Source organism: Camelus ferus, chromosome 11 (assembly GCF_009834535.1).
Source record: "Camelus ferus isolate YT-003-E chromosome 11, BCGSAC_Cfer_1.0, whole genome shotgun sequence".
Lineage (NCBI taxonomy): Eukaryota > Metazoa > Chordata > Mammalia > Artiodactyla > Camelidae > Camelus > Camelus ferus.
This window is the reverse complement of record NC_045706.1, coordinates 31,070,841-31,087,311: the sequence shown is the minus strand read 5'-3', so window position 1 is coordinate 31,087,311 and position 16,471 is coordinate 31,070,841. Positions and strand designations below refer to the sequence as shown.

General features: G+C 34.0%; 1 protein-coding gene across 2 annotated transcripts in view; it reads left to right on the top strand.

The window, feature by feature from the left end:
- The window catches only part of EXOC6 (exocyst complex component 6), a 169,221-nt gene that overhangs the window by 133,493 nt on the left and 19,257 nt on the right, over positions 1 to 16,471 (top strand). For both annotated transcript variants that reach the window (XM_032491312.1, XM_032491313.1), the window contains exon 20: positions 4,349 to 4,422. In XM_032491312.1, coding sequence (XP_032347203.1) covers positions 4,349 to 4,422 — 74 coding nt within the window. The remainder of the gene's footprint in view (positions 1 to 4,348; positions 4,423 to 16,471) is intronic.

The window sequence follows — 16,471 nt, the reverse complement described above, 5'->3', positions numbered from 1 at the left end:
GAAGGGCCTATTTTCCTTCTTAAAGTTTTGTTATATTTACAAGTAATTTGCATTTTTACCTACAGATACTGTGTATTTATTTTCTTAAAACTTCATAGATTGCCAGTTTGGAAGATTTTTTTATCATTATAATACACAGCTTACGCAGCATGTATTATTTTTTGCTTTCAATTTCATTTAAATTAATTCAACCATATCTTCCCAGTTAGGCAGATATAACAAAGTTTTTACCTTCCGAGTAAGATGACACCTCCGTCTCTAATCTTTAAAGTATTTTAAAACTTGGAATCATTTGTTATTATTAAGTTTCATGTTCTAGCGAAAAATAAGAAGAAATATATATATGTTATTTGTATTATTATTCATTCATTCAAAACATTCACTGAATATTTCTTATATACCAAGCATGGCATATATAAAGGTGAAAAAAAAATCCTACTTCCCATGAGCTTCTTATTTAGTGGAAGAAGTCACAATTTAGTTTTAGCTGAAGGAAACATTTGGAGTATTCTCACCCACCCTCAATTATTTTGAAATAAATACACTAAACATGCACAGAATGTTCTAGATTTCCACTGTCCAGTAGTAATATGTGACTGTTAAAATTAAATAAAACTAAAAATTGAGTTCAGCTCAGACATAGAACATTTGTATTATTGAAGAAAGTTCTGTTGGACAGCATCATTCTAGATCTAATCAGTAAGCTAGGTAATGTATCACTTACCAGGACTGGATGACATCCCCTTAGAATTTATTTGTTCAGTTTTCCTTCATTCATTTAAGAAACTTTCATTGACTACTCATTATGTATCAGGCATTGTACTAGGTGATAGGGATGTAAAAATGGAAGTGTATTACCATCAGGGAGTTCATGGTCTGGTAGGAAGACCCAGACAGATAAACAATTATAAGATAGCAAAATGGGTAATGTAGTTAGGCTGTGCATAGGAGTTGCAGTGAGATCCCAGAGGAGGAACCTAACCCACCCTGTAGGGTAATGGAAGTCTTTCATGGAAGATGGTGACTGAATGGAAGGATAAGTAAGAGTTACCCAGTAGAAAAGGAGAGGAAGGATGCTCCAAGCAGAAGGATCAAAGGTACTGTGGAAAGAGTCTGTGGCATATACAGGGAAGTGCAGGTAGTTTGGAATGGAAGGAGTTTTAGGTGCCCCTAGAGATGTGGTTAAGAGATGAGGCTAGAGAGATAGACAAAGACCAGGTTATAAAGGACCTTATTTGTCTTGCTTTATTGTGAAGGTGGTGGGGAACCATTGAAAGATGTTAAACTATGAAGTGACACAAATCATATTTACATCTTATGTAAATTATACTGGAAGAAGTGAGTAGAGATGCGGCACACAAGAAGCAGAGAGATCAGATAAGAGTGTATATTTCAGTAATCCAAGCAAGAAATGATGATAGCTTAAACTAAGGTAGAGACAGATTCAGACTCAAGATATTTTAGAAGTTAGAAAGAACAGAATTGACTGCATTTGAGTTTTAAAGAAGTAAAAGGAAAAATATGAAACCTCCTATCCCTAAAAAACATTTGCGAAAAGGACCTGAGAGCTATAAACTAGTGAGTTTCACTTCCATGTTGGTTAGGTTCTTAGGAGAGATGAGATAAAAGATGAGAGGCTGAATACTTAATCAGATTCTGGATCGATGATTTGAATGTCAGGAAATCTGAATTAGCTCTGTGATCTTGGGCAAATCACTTCACTTTTAATTTTTCTGCCGTATAAAATGAAGAACTGGGTGACTTAAACTGAGCCTCAGGGGACTTTTGGAGCTATTTCAGAGGGGTGTCTCTTCTAGCTGCAAGATTTTGTGATCCATCATCTGCTGTTTATTCAGATAAGTTATTGTGATGATCAAAGAAGATGGTATATGAGAAAGTGCTTTGTAAGCTATAAAGTACTGTATAAATTTATGGTACTATTATAATTTTGACACTAAGCTCTTTGGTTTAATGCCAGGCAACGGGGCTTATTAAACTATAGTATCTTACACAGGAATTGAGAAGGGGAAGAAAAATGATAGAATATTTTCAGTGCAGAAAAATTCTGGGAGATTAAATAGATAATAATTGAAGTATAGTTGAAATTGAGCTGATTTTTATGCCTGATGTATAAAGTAAGTCTCTCTGTGTTATAGGAAGTATTTATTTATGTGTGTCTGTATATGTATATGTGGTGGTGAAGCTGAGCTAACATTTACAGCCTTGGTTGGAGACCACTAGACAGTCATAGTTAACTGTTACTTGGAAACAGTAGCTTAAGACTGGCCAAAAAAGCCCACAATATGCTGGATAGTCTTAAGAGAAGTATTTTTTAGATGGAAAAAAAAGCCTTTATTTTTAAGCTATTAGAATTTTGCTTGTTTTTTTTCATTTAAGATCTGATGTTACTAGAGAAAAGCAACTCAGTTATCTGGGCCATGATAGGAGGTGATAGAGATGCCCCAATATGAAAGTATTCCACTTTTCATTGTATGAAAAGACAGTGATGTGAGTAAATTACACTAAATAATGAAAAGTATGGTTAGATTTGCTCAATGAATCTTAGTTTTCTGGAAATAGGAGGACTAAGAAAGGTGAATGCAGTCACCTATCTAATGGCCATAACTACCCAGTGCCTAGCAGAGAATCAGGAAGTAAGGGGGGGAAATGGTGTAACTCTAAGTAACTAAAAGATACTCAGTCACCTTACTTGTGGGAGAGGACCTTGCTCAGGCTGTATTTGCTCTTTAGACACAATTCAAGTAATTTATTAGCTGACTTACCATTCAAGAAGATTAAAGATAACATAGTAAGAGATGAGTGAGAAAGCAGAAAGTAAGAAGTTACATTAAAACTGCAAGAGAGAAGGCAGAACAGTTATAAAAGCTAGACACAAGAACTCAGCACAGCATTCTGAGCTATGTAATGTAACAGAAAACAGCTGTTAACGTAGCAGCCCTGGGAATTTATTGTGCAGAATAGAAAGTCTTCTTAATGGTGATCAATGGAAAGAATCAAAAAAATTTATGTAGTATTTTGTATACTAAAAAAAAAAAAGACAAGGAAAGTATTATGATGCAGTTTAAAATTTTATTAAAAATGTTATGATTTTTAAAAAGTTTTGGAAAATGACTATAGCTCAATAAAAAGAAGTGTTTAGAAAGTTTTGATGCTTAAAGCAAAAATTATCATCTTAAAAACATCAATAACAAAACTTAATTTGAACTCTTCATTCCCCAAACATGCCAAATAAATAAAGCTGTGCTAGGCTCTCATGTATTTATTGTTTTTAATTGTTGCTTTTGAGCCTTGCTAAAGTATATTTCACACTTAATACACTAAACTTATTTTTGTTATTCCAAGGTCTGTTTTGTTATTCCAAGGTCTGTTTTGTTATTCCAAGATTTGCAGCCTATAGCTGAAAATTTAAGGTTTCTAAAATACTGCCTCAGATAAATTCAAAAGTGGAAAGTCTATAATATTCTCTAAGAAAACTCATATATTAATGAGGAGTGAGAGTGGTGGCAGGCATTCTTATTTGTATCAGAGAAACTTGTGTGTAAAATGATAGGGTCTTTTTTTATGAGCCACAAGGCTTTCATTTTCAAAATAACTAGTGTTCAGATTGTCTTCAGATTGTTACTTGTGTTAAATTTTTTAAGTACAAAAAAGTTGAAAAAAATCTTTCAAAATATTTTTTGTTTTAACCTATTAAGAAATCTGTCTTAAGAAATCTTAAGAAATATATTTTGTCTTAAGATATTTTAGTTTTTAAAGAGGTGGGATTCTGTTATGGAAAAAAAAATTGAAAGAAATGAGAAGACATTCCTGCCTCATCCTCATTTTGCTACTTGGAACATTTTACCTGTTGTCTGCAGGTAAAGCTGACTTCTTACATGACTGTCTATTATTGCTGTTAGCTATAAGTAGGATTTCTATAGAGCATATTCTGTAACAAAGCAGATGTTTTGAAGTATGTTGACAGCCATGCAATTGGTATAGTTTCAAAATGCTTCTATAATCATTCACCTAAGGCTAAAAAGAGTCAGAAAACTTTTCTTGATTGAAGTATATTACTACTCTTGAACTTTTGTAGGATAACCATTCAAAATTTATTGTAATTAAGGATTACAGTAATTAAACGGCAGATTGGAAGTTTAAAATTATTAAAATATTTGTGGTAATGGGTGTGGAGAACATTTCTCAGTAGGGAAAATAGAAGGTTTAAATAGTCTTTATTTGAAATGATTACTTGTAAATATTATACTTGTAATGAGTAGAAATTAATTTAGCAGTTAAACCCTTGTATATTTTGCAATCTTGTTTTTATTCTTTTTTTTTTCAATAGTGTTTGCCAGCTCTGAGCCTGTGCCAGGATTCCAGGGGGATACCCTGCAGCTAGCATTCATTGACCTCAGACAAGTAAGGTGTAATAATGTACTTCTCATTTGTTACCTTCTGCATCTTGCCTATTTTTTTTTTTTAATGCTGCAGGAATGCTTGCTTGCCTTGAAACAACTTTTCTTTAGAAAATTGCTTCTTTAATAGCTATGTATTTGGTCCTCCTCTCTGAGCCTATATCCATTCAGTTTCTCAACTTCATGGGGCATTCTTATCGTTGAATGTTTAACTTAATCATTACCTGCCAAACACATGACTAAATAAAAACTTAACACTTTGACTTAATAGTACTTGAAATTTAAGTTATTTCTTAATGATTTCATGGTCACATATGAAAATTGATAGTATAACCTTAATGTTAGGATCCAAGTTAAATGTAAATTATTATAACCTAGAAAGGAGCCCCTTGTTTAAAATGTTGTCAGTGGTAAAGAATGCTGTTTTTATAATTTTTCTGTATGCCTCCAGAAAGAAGGATAAGGCTAATTTTAAAAAGGTAATTACACATTTACATAATTCTTTTCTGGTCACATAACTCTAAGTGTAGTAACAAGTATGATAATTTAAAAATCTCTTCTATTCTTTTTACTACTCTTTAACTTCTCTATTATCATTTTCTTTATTTTCTTCCTATTACCCTTTTCCATATCCCTCATAATTTTTCTTCTTATTCCTTTCTTCCCCCTCCCTCCTCCTCCTTTTTCTTTCTTAATCCTAGGATTAAGGAGCTTAATAAAGCTGAGAGGCACAAGAGTGTGGAGGAGGGGTGGATCCAAGTTAGAGGGCTCAGGAGTGCTAGGACTGACAACAGGAGTGACTGATGCCCTTGGCAAGAAGAACCAAATGGAGATGGAATTAAAAGAAAGCCACTGTGATATCAGTCTATTAATGGTCCCATTCCCTTTGGGGGATGGAGATGACCGAAGATGGGGCTCCACCATTGATTGGTATGAATAGACTCTTCCACAGTGATGTTTGAAACAGGACCAATTTGAGCAGTTTAAGGAGCTCTGATTTCAGTAAATATTTGAACACAGAGCTGGTTTTGCTAATTCCAAGCCAATGTTCAATAAGTATTTATGAAATACTAGGGACTGATTATTTGGAGAGGGGAGATGTGGTTGAAATAGAAACAAAGGTAACATAAGAGATAGTTTCATCCTTATGGAGCTTAACAATCCTTTAGAGAAGCAAAACACTCACAAATTAGTTAGGAATACTTAAAACACAGTGAATCATGTGGAAATAAATGGTATTTCAAGTCAAGTTTGGAAGGAAATTGAAAAAGCCATTCCTGTCTCCCAACTATATCTGTAAAGCACAGAGTATATAAAATGTTTTCACATTTATTTCTGCTTACAATCAGTGCTCATGTATTGTGGCAAACAAGGAACACTATTATGGATGACCTAGATCTACAGATGGTTAGCTTTACCAAGTTGGGGAAGATAGTAGAAAATGAAGAAAGTGGATTCTGAACTTGATTTCATTACCAGAAGATATTCTTACTATTGAAGAGAGATCCATTTTCTTAAGAAGGAGTTATCTCTGTTGCTGTCCTATTGCCCTGAACAAGATGATCTAATATAAAAAACTGAGTCCTTTAGCAAGTTGGAAATAGGTTTGACTGTATATTCATTTCCAAATTAGGTTATGGCCACTTACATGATTATGTTCTCCCATCCAAAAAGTATGTGATTTGAAGATAGCTTCTATTATATATACCTTTTTTTTTTTTTTTTCCCATGGAAGGAGGAGGGAATTAGGCTGACTTATTTATTTTTAGAGAAGGTTCTGGGGATTGAACCCAGGACCTTGTGCATGCTAGGCATGCGCTCTACCACTTGAGTTTTACCCTTCCCCTCCATATATAAATATGTTCACAGAAAAATTGAAATTTATTGTGTGCTGTTTTCTCAGTTTTGTATGAATTTTTATGCTGTTAACTAGTTGGTAATCTCATGGGATTGTGGGATTGTGGATAGGTTCACATAATTTATAAAGCTGTTGGTAAAGATCCTGTTCTTTGATTTGTCCAGATAAGTGGTTCATTCAAAGCAGATTAAATCTCTGAGCCCAGGTATTTTCTTCCTTCAAAGACAATCATCATTTGACAGCAAAGAAGTCCTCTTTATAGGCATATAGCTCACTAGGGAATTGTTATGAAGGCATACTTATAAACATTAATAAACATCTCAAATCTTTTTGGTTGAATTTACTTATCAAGTGTGTGCTCTTAGAGGCATTAAGTCCTGATTGACATTTCTTCATCAAGGTAATTTCTTTAAGAGATTTTAAGTGAATAAAAAAGTCTATTATGAAACATTTAAAACTCTGAAATAAATATAAAGAACTGTTAAAAGATTTACATAGAAATAGCTAATTAATATAAAATATAATTTTAAAGTATGATAGTTAGTATGCAGTGGAAGTGAGTAGTGGATAGAAAATTTTGATGAGCTAATTTTATGTACTAATTTTTCTAGTCTTAAAGGGGGCTTAAAATTAGTTTCCCTGATTATTAATGTTAAAATTAAATCACACCATCTTGTATTTTTGTATTCTAAAACAAGAAGATGCAGCTAATTCTTGTCTTTAGCTCCTGGACTACTGGGATATAATTTGAATTTTATGATTTCAGAGGCCTGGTTTTAAGAACTTGATGACAATAGTTATTTTTCACCTATATTTGTTTTTCAAATTAGCTTACAAACAGTTTAGTGGTGAAATACCAAGCATGGGAATTGGCCAAAAATAAAATTAGTCTTGAAACTTTAAGTCTTATATGAGGTGATACAATTTTTTTGTATCAGTTAGCAGTGATTATTTAAATAAGGGTGCCTTAAAGTTTCAGTAGTGTTTTTATGTTCCTGACTTCATAAAGATATTTAATAGCATATTATTTTAACACTTTTATGTGAAGTTGTATATCACCAAACATAAAGAGGGTGCTAGCACTTTTATTTACATATCAGTTGGATTTCTGCACTTTTCCTTCTTTTTTTTTCTGGTCTGTGATCCATTTCTGTCTTAATAGGGCAGCTGACAGTTCTTTTCAAGCGTACTTAGAAAGGCAAAAGAGCCCTTTTCATAGTGCTTATAAGGGGTCATGCTTCTGTTTTTTAGTTTGAATTTGATACTGCTTCATGAATTGCTGGGTATGAAAGATTAGGAAGTAGGTCCAGTGGTCAAATTTTACCTGCCCACCCGGACTTTGCCCTGAGGTCAAACTCCTGATATTTGCTGTTCTGAATAGAGGAGTTGATGACAAGTATGAGCTGATACAAGAGGAAAGTTAGAACCATATCAAAGCTGAAGGCAAGAGAATTGGGACTCAATGAGAGACTGTAGCTAAAAGATGGATCATCAGAATTGCCCACTTCTAAGAAAAGGAAATAGCTGACCTGTGAGTGAAAAGACTTTATCATCCTGCCAATCACATGCTTGCTAATGGAAGCCAGTTATCTCAACAACATTTGAGGCCTACTGCCGTAATAGACAATGTGGAGGATTAGCAGTACTGGTACTGCATTATGTGAATGTACTGCCTCACTCAATTTTAACTGTGACGTTTGAACATGATTTGTCAGTGTATACTTTCTTTTATAAGTAAAGCCTCTCATCCTTCTACCCCCCGTTCTGAAATTAGGTCACAAATGATGAAGGACTTTTATATACTTAAGTATATATTTATAAACACCATCTCTTTAGTTAAATATAACCTTTTCAAAAGGATTTCAAAATATGTGAAATTCTTTTGACAATGTATGAAAACCTTAAAAATTTTGAACTTTTTATTATGACTCTGTAGTATACATTATTCAGTGATACTTTTTAAAATAACTCATTCTTAATACATAGCAAGATTTCACTAAATATCACTGGAAAATGAGGTGGTTCATATAGATGAATTTTCCAGGAAACTACAGATTAGTTTTTAATTACCAAAACTTTTTAAATGTAGCCAATTTAATGGGAAAGTTAAAAAAAAATCTGCACCTTCATAGCTTCTTATTGAGCATAATTCTCACAGTAGACTGAACATCCATGGCTCACTAATAATCCTAATGCTAAATCCTCTTTACTCGGTCCTGTTTCACTTTGTGATAAGTTAGACTGGCAAGATATTATTGCTGCAATTGACAGTATCTTGATAATCTTTTAGACAATATGGAGAGGCTGAAGTAGGTTAGGTAATAATGCAGTTAGGTGGGTTTGAAGCTAATAAAACAATCTCTTGCCCAAAGAATGTTGGCTAATCTGTCATTATTACCCTAGAGCAGTTTTTCCCAAAATGTCTTTCTAGGAACACTGATTTCTCAAGATGAGAAAAGAAATTTCTTTAAAAAAGCTTCCAAGTCAGGTAAGTTTGGGAAACACTTTATACTCTAATCCCCTCTTAGAGACTTACCATGTGCATTAGAATTGTAAGGACTAAGAAATTGTGCAGTAACCCAGCATTACCTAAACTCATCACAGAACATCTCCCTTACTAATTTTGGGTTGTATTACATGAAACATACTTTGTGAAATGCTGCTTTAAGTCAAGATTCTGGCAGCACCCTCTAGATGTCTGTCTTTGACAGTTTAGGATCAACATATTTTTAAACTAATAACTTGGATAAATACATAGAAGAAATATGAATTATATGTATAGATTATACAAAGCTAGGAGAGTTACCTAAGATGATAGAAGACAGAATCAAAGTGCTCTCAGTAGGCTTGAGTGATAAGCCAAAGCCAACAAAGTTAAATTTAGCAAGGAAAATACTAAGTGCTGTACGTAACTTTTTTAAAGTAAAATTTTTAAAAATACAGGATGTAGGAAATCTGACTTATATTATGAAAAAGATCTGGTTGTTTTAGTTAACCTCCAAATGAACCAACAATATGCTGGGAATTCTTAGACTGTGTTCATGAACGTGTGGTATCTGGTTAGAGCGCTGTGCTTTGGGGTTAAGACCGTGCCTTGAGTATTGCGTGATGGTGTGGATGCTCACAAATTGGAGAGCACGTAAGAGAGAATTACAAGGGCAGTGAGGGACAGATCCCTTGTCATCTGAAAAGCCTTTAAAAAATCTGGGAATATTTAGTCTAAAGCCTTAGAGGGGTATACCTTTGTAGAGAAAATCAAGTATGTGATTCTTATTAGCCTGTAACTGAGTTCTTTTCTTCTTCTGTTGTCTTCTGCCTATTACAGTCCTATACCATAAAAATTACAATTTTTCTTTCTCTATCTAGGATTAGATCCCATTTTCAAGTATTTTGCTTTGGGTAAACTAGGGAAAAGAGGAGTGCTAATTCCTCTGAACTATGTGTAGAGAATTCGAGAGAGAATTTGTATTGTGCAGAATATATTTGGATCTCATAGCATTTTTCAAATAAATGTGTTATTGAAGTATGACATACATTCAGGCAAATCATAAGGATACTGTTGCTGATTTTTGACAAAGTGAATACATCTCTGTAACACCCAAATTGAGAACAAGAACTTGACCAGTAAGTACCTCAAAAGAGACCCCCACCCCTCACTGCACTTCTCCCTCTCAAAGGATAACAACTGTGATGACTTTTAACACCACAGATAAATTTTATCTAACTTTAAACTGTGTAAACATGGAATCATGCAATATTAACTTTTTGGTTCTGCCTTCTTTTGCTCAATATTATGTTTGTGAAATTTATCCATATTGCATGTGGCTATGGTTCCTTCATTCCCTTTGCTGTGTAGTCTGCCATTATATAAATACACCATAATTTATACATTCTGCTGTTGATGAACATAAATTGATTCCAGCTTTATGTTACAGATTGTGCTAGCATGACATTCTTTTGCATGTTTTTTGGTGAACATATGCACACTTTTTTTTGAGGTATTTACCTAGGAGTGTAATTGCTGAAACAGAGGGGGTAGATATATGATCAGTTTTCATAGATACTGTGAAGCTGTTTTCAAAAGCAAGAGTATTTCTTCATACTTCAGGCAGCAGTGTGGAAGAATTCTTGTTGCTCTGCATCCTTGTCATCATTTGATTATTATTTGTCTCTTCCTTTTCAGCCATTCCAGTGGGTATACAGTAGTTTTACCTTGTAGTCTTAATCTACATTTCCTTGATGACTTATAAACTTGAACTTCTTTTCATTCATCTGTTGTCTATTTGAACATCCTCTTTTGTGAGTAACCTTTTCAGGTTTTCTGCCATTTGTTTCTAGTGGATTGTCTACTTCTTATTGATTTGTAGAAGTTCTCGTGTATTCTGAATATGAGTTCTTTGTCAGCTGTATGTACTGCAGATATCTTCTGCTCTGTGGCATGTCTGTTCACTCTTAGTGGTGGCTTTTGATGAATAGAAGTTAATAATTTTAATGAAATCCATTTCATTATTTTTCCCTTCATGGTCAGTTCCCTTTAATGTCCTGTTTAAGAAGTCTTTGCCTACCACTGAAATTATATTTTCTTCTAAAAGTTTTATTGTTTTACCATTCACATTTAGGTTTACAATCCATCTGGAATTGATTTTTGTGCATGGTATGCGGTGTAAGGTTCAAGATTCATTTTGTTCCATATGGTTATCCAATTGACCCAGCACCATTTGTTGAAGAGAATTGGATCTCATGGCATTTTAATGTAAAGTAATTGTAAAACACAAGACTTTGAGGCATAAATGATTCATGTTTCTAATATACAAGTAAAATGGGCTCTATTGTGCCTCAGTTAACCATGTGCTTACATTTCATGGGTCATGCTATTCCTCATTAACAAATTAGTTGTAGGGTTGAGGTTTTAAAATATCGACCTAACTATACCCTCACCACATCAAAGGTATTTTAAAAAATAAAGCAAGTCCAGAGTAAGTATTCATAATAATACAGGCAACATAAAAAAAGCTAAGCTACAATCCCATGAAGACAAGAATCGTGCCTTTTTTGTTCACTGCTGTACATCCATTGCTAATCCTATTCCTAGCACATAGTAAACAGTCAGTAAATGTTGTATACGTGAATGCAAATTATTCAGCTATATTCAAAAACATTTTTTTGGTGTACAGAAACACCTTATTAGGAATTGGGATATTCCACATAAATTAATGTTCCATATAAACAAACATTCTTTAAAAGCAGTAAATTTTTTATTTCCATTATTTTTGTTGAGAGTATTTCTAAAAATACATGACACGTTCCTCTTCCTTCTTAAGTAAAAGTGTAACCAATACAAATATTTCTTGATTTATCTTGGGATACTAAAATAATAAAAGCTATTTCTAAGAAATGTCATTGCTCCAAAACCAACTGCTTTTTCTTTTATATATAAAGAAATATTTTGGATAAAGGAATTATAAGAATTTAGACAAAGGCAGTATACATCTTAACTGAGTGATCAGCAATGACTTAATATAAAACAGAACTTAAATAAAGCAGCATTTCCTAAACTACTGTTGTTTGGAATAGTTAATCATGAAGAAAGTAAATTATGGTCAGATAATTTTAGGAAATCCTGCATATTGTGTCCCTCTCTTGTAAATTCATAATTTCATTAGCACACTAAAGACTTTGAGAAGTCCTGTAGTAAAGGTATATCCCTCCTCGTCCTCAAACCTGTCTGAGTATGGAAGACTTTTGTTGTTGTTGTTTGGGGGGGCAAGTAATTAGGTTTCTTTCTTTCTTTTTATTTAACTGGAGGTACTGAGGATCGAACCCATGACCTCACGCATGCTGAGCATGCACTCTACCATGGAGCTATACCCTCCCCCCAGGACTGAAGACTTTTCACATATGAAAATCTCTTACTGTCCTACAAAGCAGTATTCAGTGGCACACAGTTTGAAAACACTGATTTATCTGAGCCACTACAGCATTGCGTTAATCTATGGATTCTTTGAACTATGTTAAAACAGAGGACTGTGATAGCAAATAGGTAATCCTTTCAGTAGATAGATGAAATTTAAATATTAAGATGTAAAAATACAAAAATGATGAAAAATAATAGAAAGTTTTCAAAAATAATTTGTTGAACTTCCTTTTTTTAAAACATTCAGATGATTTTATGAAGGATGATAATTACTAGAGGATTAATGCTACTTAGAATCAGTAAACCAGTCAGTCAGTCATACAGAATAACTTGTTTTTAAGAAGCATGAAATGGTAACACAAGATTGCTTGTGAAGAATGAAGAGATTTAAGTGGGAAATTAAAATACCAGCTCATAGGGAGTTCAAATCCTAACAGTTGTCAGATTCCTTAGTAAATCACCAGGGCTATTGTTATTGAGCCACAGTATGCATACTTGGAGACAAATAAAGAATATATTCATTACCTTTCCCCCCATCCCCTGCCCCACTTACTAATACACTGTAAATGAGATGAGAAAATTTTGAAAGAGACATGTTTTGATAAGATGATCACGGTAAGTTCTGTATTTTGTTTGCTGTAAAGTGTCTCCTAGTATCAAATGCATTTGAAGTGATTTTTTTTCAAGATAATTGTACCTTTCCTGAAGACAGAAAATCTAATACTTTCCAAAATAAGAACCTTAAAACAAAGACAAAACTTCCACAAAGAAAATAGTATTACTATTTAGTAGTACTAAAAGTGATGAAAAAACTTCTAAGTCCTTTAGAACTTATAAAAAGTTTTTGCACAGATGGTTTACTTTACACGTTCTTAGCTGTAAGCACCTTCAGATACGAAAAGAGAAGGGATAGGGAAACAAAGGCTGCTTTGTGCAGTTGGTCTCTTTTACCTGTCACCAAGTCCTCCCCAGCAGGCAAATGAGGGGTGGTACACCTAAATAAACTCTTTTACCTTCTATCACTTCTTTGATCTGACATAATTTGAAGAATATATTTTTTAAAAGTCATTTTGTGACCCTACACATGCATCTTTTTATTAATGGTACCCAGGGAAGATTTTCTGCTTCCCAGAAGAGTCCATGGATCATTCTGAATATTAAGCTAATTGTTTTTAGGTTTTGTTTGTTTGTTTGTTTGTTTGTTTGTTTTACTTTTTCAGTTGTTGGAACTTGGCTTTCCATATCCTGATCCAGTCTGAGCTCATATAGTTGGAGCAAGAGTATATTATATGCCATTTTTTAGAGAGGCAACCCCATAAAACTACTCCTCCCTTCACAGGTCTGTTTTCTTACTTAATGTGTCATCAACATGTATGCCATTTTCTTTCATGATAAATTCCAGATCTGGGCTTCTCAATACAAAGTGCTACATGAGGAGACTAGGCAGCCATTAGCCATGAGTATTACTCATTTGACTACTTTTATATTCTACCACCTTGTAGAGAAATCTGTTAGGAATGATGTGCAGCTTTTTATTAACTTTTTTATTCCCTCAACGTTGAACTCCATGGGCGGAAATTGGTTATAACATAAATTGCATTGCATAAAGGTCCTTACATGTTTTTAGATCAGGGATTCTAACCTGGGGGTCATGGATTGGTTTTAGGAAGTTTATGCAAAATTTTGTCTGCATGTGCATATTTCTGAGAAGAGGGTACAGTGTTTTCAACAGACTCTCAAAGGCATCATATATAACCTAACAACAGTTATCTAACCACCACTGCTCTAGGGAAACTGAAAGCTTTCCAGATGAAGCCAGATCACCAAGAGCTATCCCATTTCCGGATATGTCTTTATTTATTAAATATTTGAGCACCTGCTCTGGGTACTGTTTTAAGTGTTCAGGAAACAGTTGGGAACGAGATAAGCAAGATCCCTGCTCTCATAACTTGGTTTGTTGGAGGGAGATCCACAAGAAACAATGATAATTTCAAAAGGCTTTAAATAGAATTTCAAATACATTTAAATCCTGTGAGTTAAAAAAAAAAAACAGGTTAACATGACTAGTGACTGTAAGTTAGGTGGACCACTTCAGATTGGGTTGTCAATGTAAACCTCTTTAAGGAATAGAAATAGATACCCTAATGAAATTGGGAGATATGGGGAAGTAATAGTATTCCAGGCAGAGGGAAGAACAAGCGCAAAGTCCTAAGGTGCTGTCAAGGAAGGGAAAGTATGGCTGTAGTGTAGTGAGCAAGGGGGAGAGAGGTGCAAATGAAATTGGGAAGGTGATCAGAGCCAAGTCAGGACTGTGAGGGCCTTGTTAAGTTTGATGGGCAACCATTTAAGGGTTTTAGGCGATTAGTATCATCCTCTGGTTTGCATTTTTAAAAGATTACACTAGCTGTTCTGAGGAGAATAGATTGAAAAGGGGCAAAATTGGAATTAGGAAGAATAGTTAGATGGTTATTTTGGTAGCCTAGGGTACAGATGGTTGATTGCTGTTACTTAATTACTGATGCCATGGTTCACTGTATTTCACTGTGGCTTCCTCATGGGAACTCAGAAGTTTCTGTTTTCAGCATTAGAATAGTTGAATTTATCCAGAGAAACTGGTTTGTTCTTATCTCAGGAATACCATGAGTTATGTAACTAATTGTGTTTTCTTCTTTATTATGGAGCTAGAATACTCAGCTATATAGAAAACCGTCACATGCATTTCATATAATAACCTTATCTTCTCTCTTACCTTCACTTTCTCTTGGCCCTGACTTTTCTCAGTTATTAAATTGTATTTATCTTGCATATATTTTTGTAAGTAGCCTTAAAACACCTTTGGAACAAGACAGTGTATAAATAAATTATTTGTTAGTGGAATCCTAAAGCTGTTTGTAGTAAAAGGCATTACATATGTATGGATTTTCATTTATTGCTTCATTTAGTAATTCATTTATTCATCAAATATTTATTGAGTGCCTTCTGTAGCCAGCTACTGGGGAAACAGAATTGAACAGTAGACAATTTGAGAGATGAGTTAGTTGGTATCAAAGAAGATAAAGTTGAAGATAAAGACCATTAGATTCAGAAAGATATCTTGGCTACAAGGATGGAAATTAAGCAGTGTAAAAAGAAAGCCACTGAAAAATCCAAATGGTGTGTTGAGGAGGACACTGTTGTGTAGGAAATCAGGAAAAAGGATGGATTCCTGCTTCTCTTAATAGCTACTGTGTGATGTTGGGAAACTGTTTCCTGAACTATTTCAACTATACATTTTAATGATTTAATGAAATCTGTGAGGAAAGATGGTGTATAGTTTGCTTCTGGGAGAGAACTTTTTCATGGCATGCTTAATCTTTGTTGGGAAAATTAGTGAATTGTGTGAAGCTTGCATTGCAGGTGTCATTAGTTGATTGAGTAAGCACTTACCATCTCTTTGTACATACCCTACTTCATCAGGGTGATGTCAAGGCTGGTGTGCCAAATCTATGTCATGTTCAACTATGAGGAGCATAGTTCCTTCCAGCAACATTGCATAATAAGGGAAGTACCCTGGGAACCCACCTCCTGATCTCATTATCCTCCATACTAATTTCTTCCACTCTTTTATACATTGTCTGACAGTCTCTCTCTAACCTATCCCCAAATGGTTATAAAATTTAGGAAAAGATACACTTCACCGTAGAAAGATACTAGAACCCTGATAAATATATACTTGTATTTAACTCAAACTGAACAACTTTGGATTCTAACTAAAGGGCCATAAACAAGCCATAGAAGTTATGAAGGAATTGTTAGGCCATAATTCTTGCCTTGGAGACTGGGCGTCTGCCAAAACTTGACTTTGAAATCTCTGTCTTCTATTACTAATCTTAAGGCATCATAACATACAATTCTTTTGCCACTAGTCCAGTTTATTCTTTTATGATGAGGAAGAAGGCACTTTTAAATAACAATTATTTCCACTATAATTAAACAAATCTTCTTTTGTTTGCATTATATTTGTTACTTTATTGCATACACACTCTGCTTGCTTAAACTTGCCCCTGTGACTACTTCACAGGAACTTTCTTTAGAAGTTTTAAAGTCTTTGACTTCTTAAAGTATTAATGGGATTTGCCAAAGATGTAGTATCCAAATGCTTGACTAGATACAGTAGCAGGACAACAAGCTTGTTCACACAGCTCCTCCAGCAAGCATTTTTTCCTTAGACAATCCTAAATTCATTTGAAGTGCCAAAGAATTAAAGGAAGATGTTTTGGGGTTTATTCCTGAATATAACAA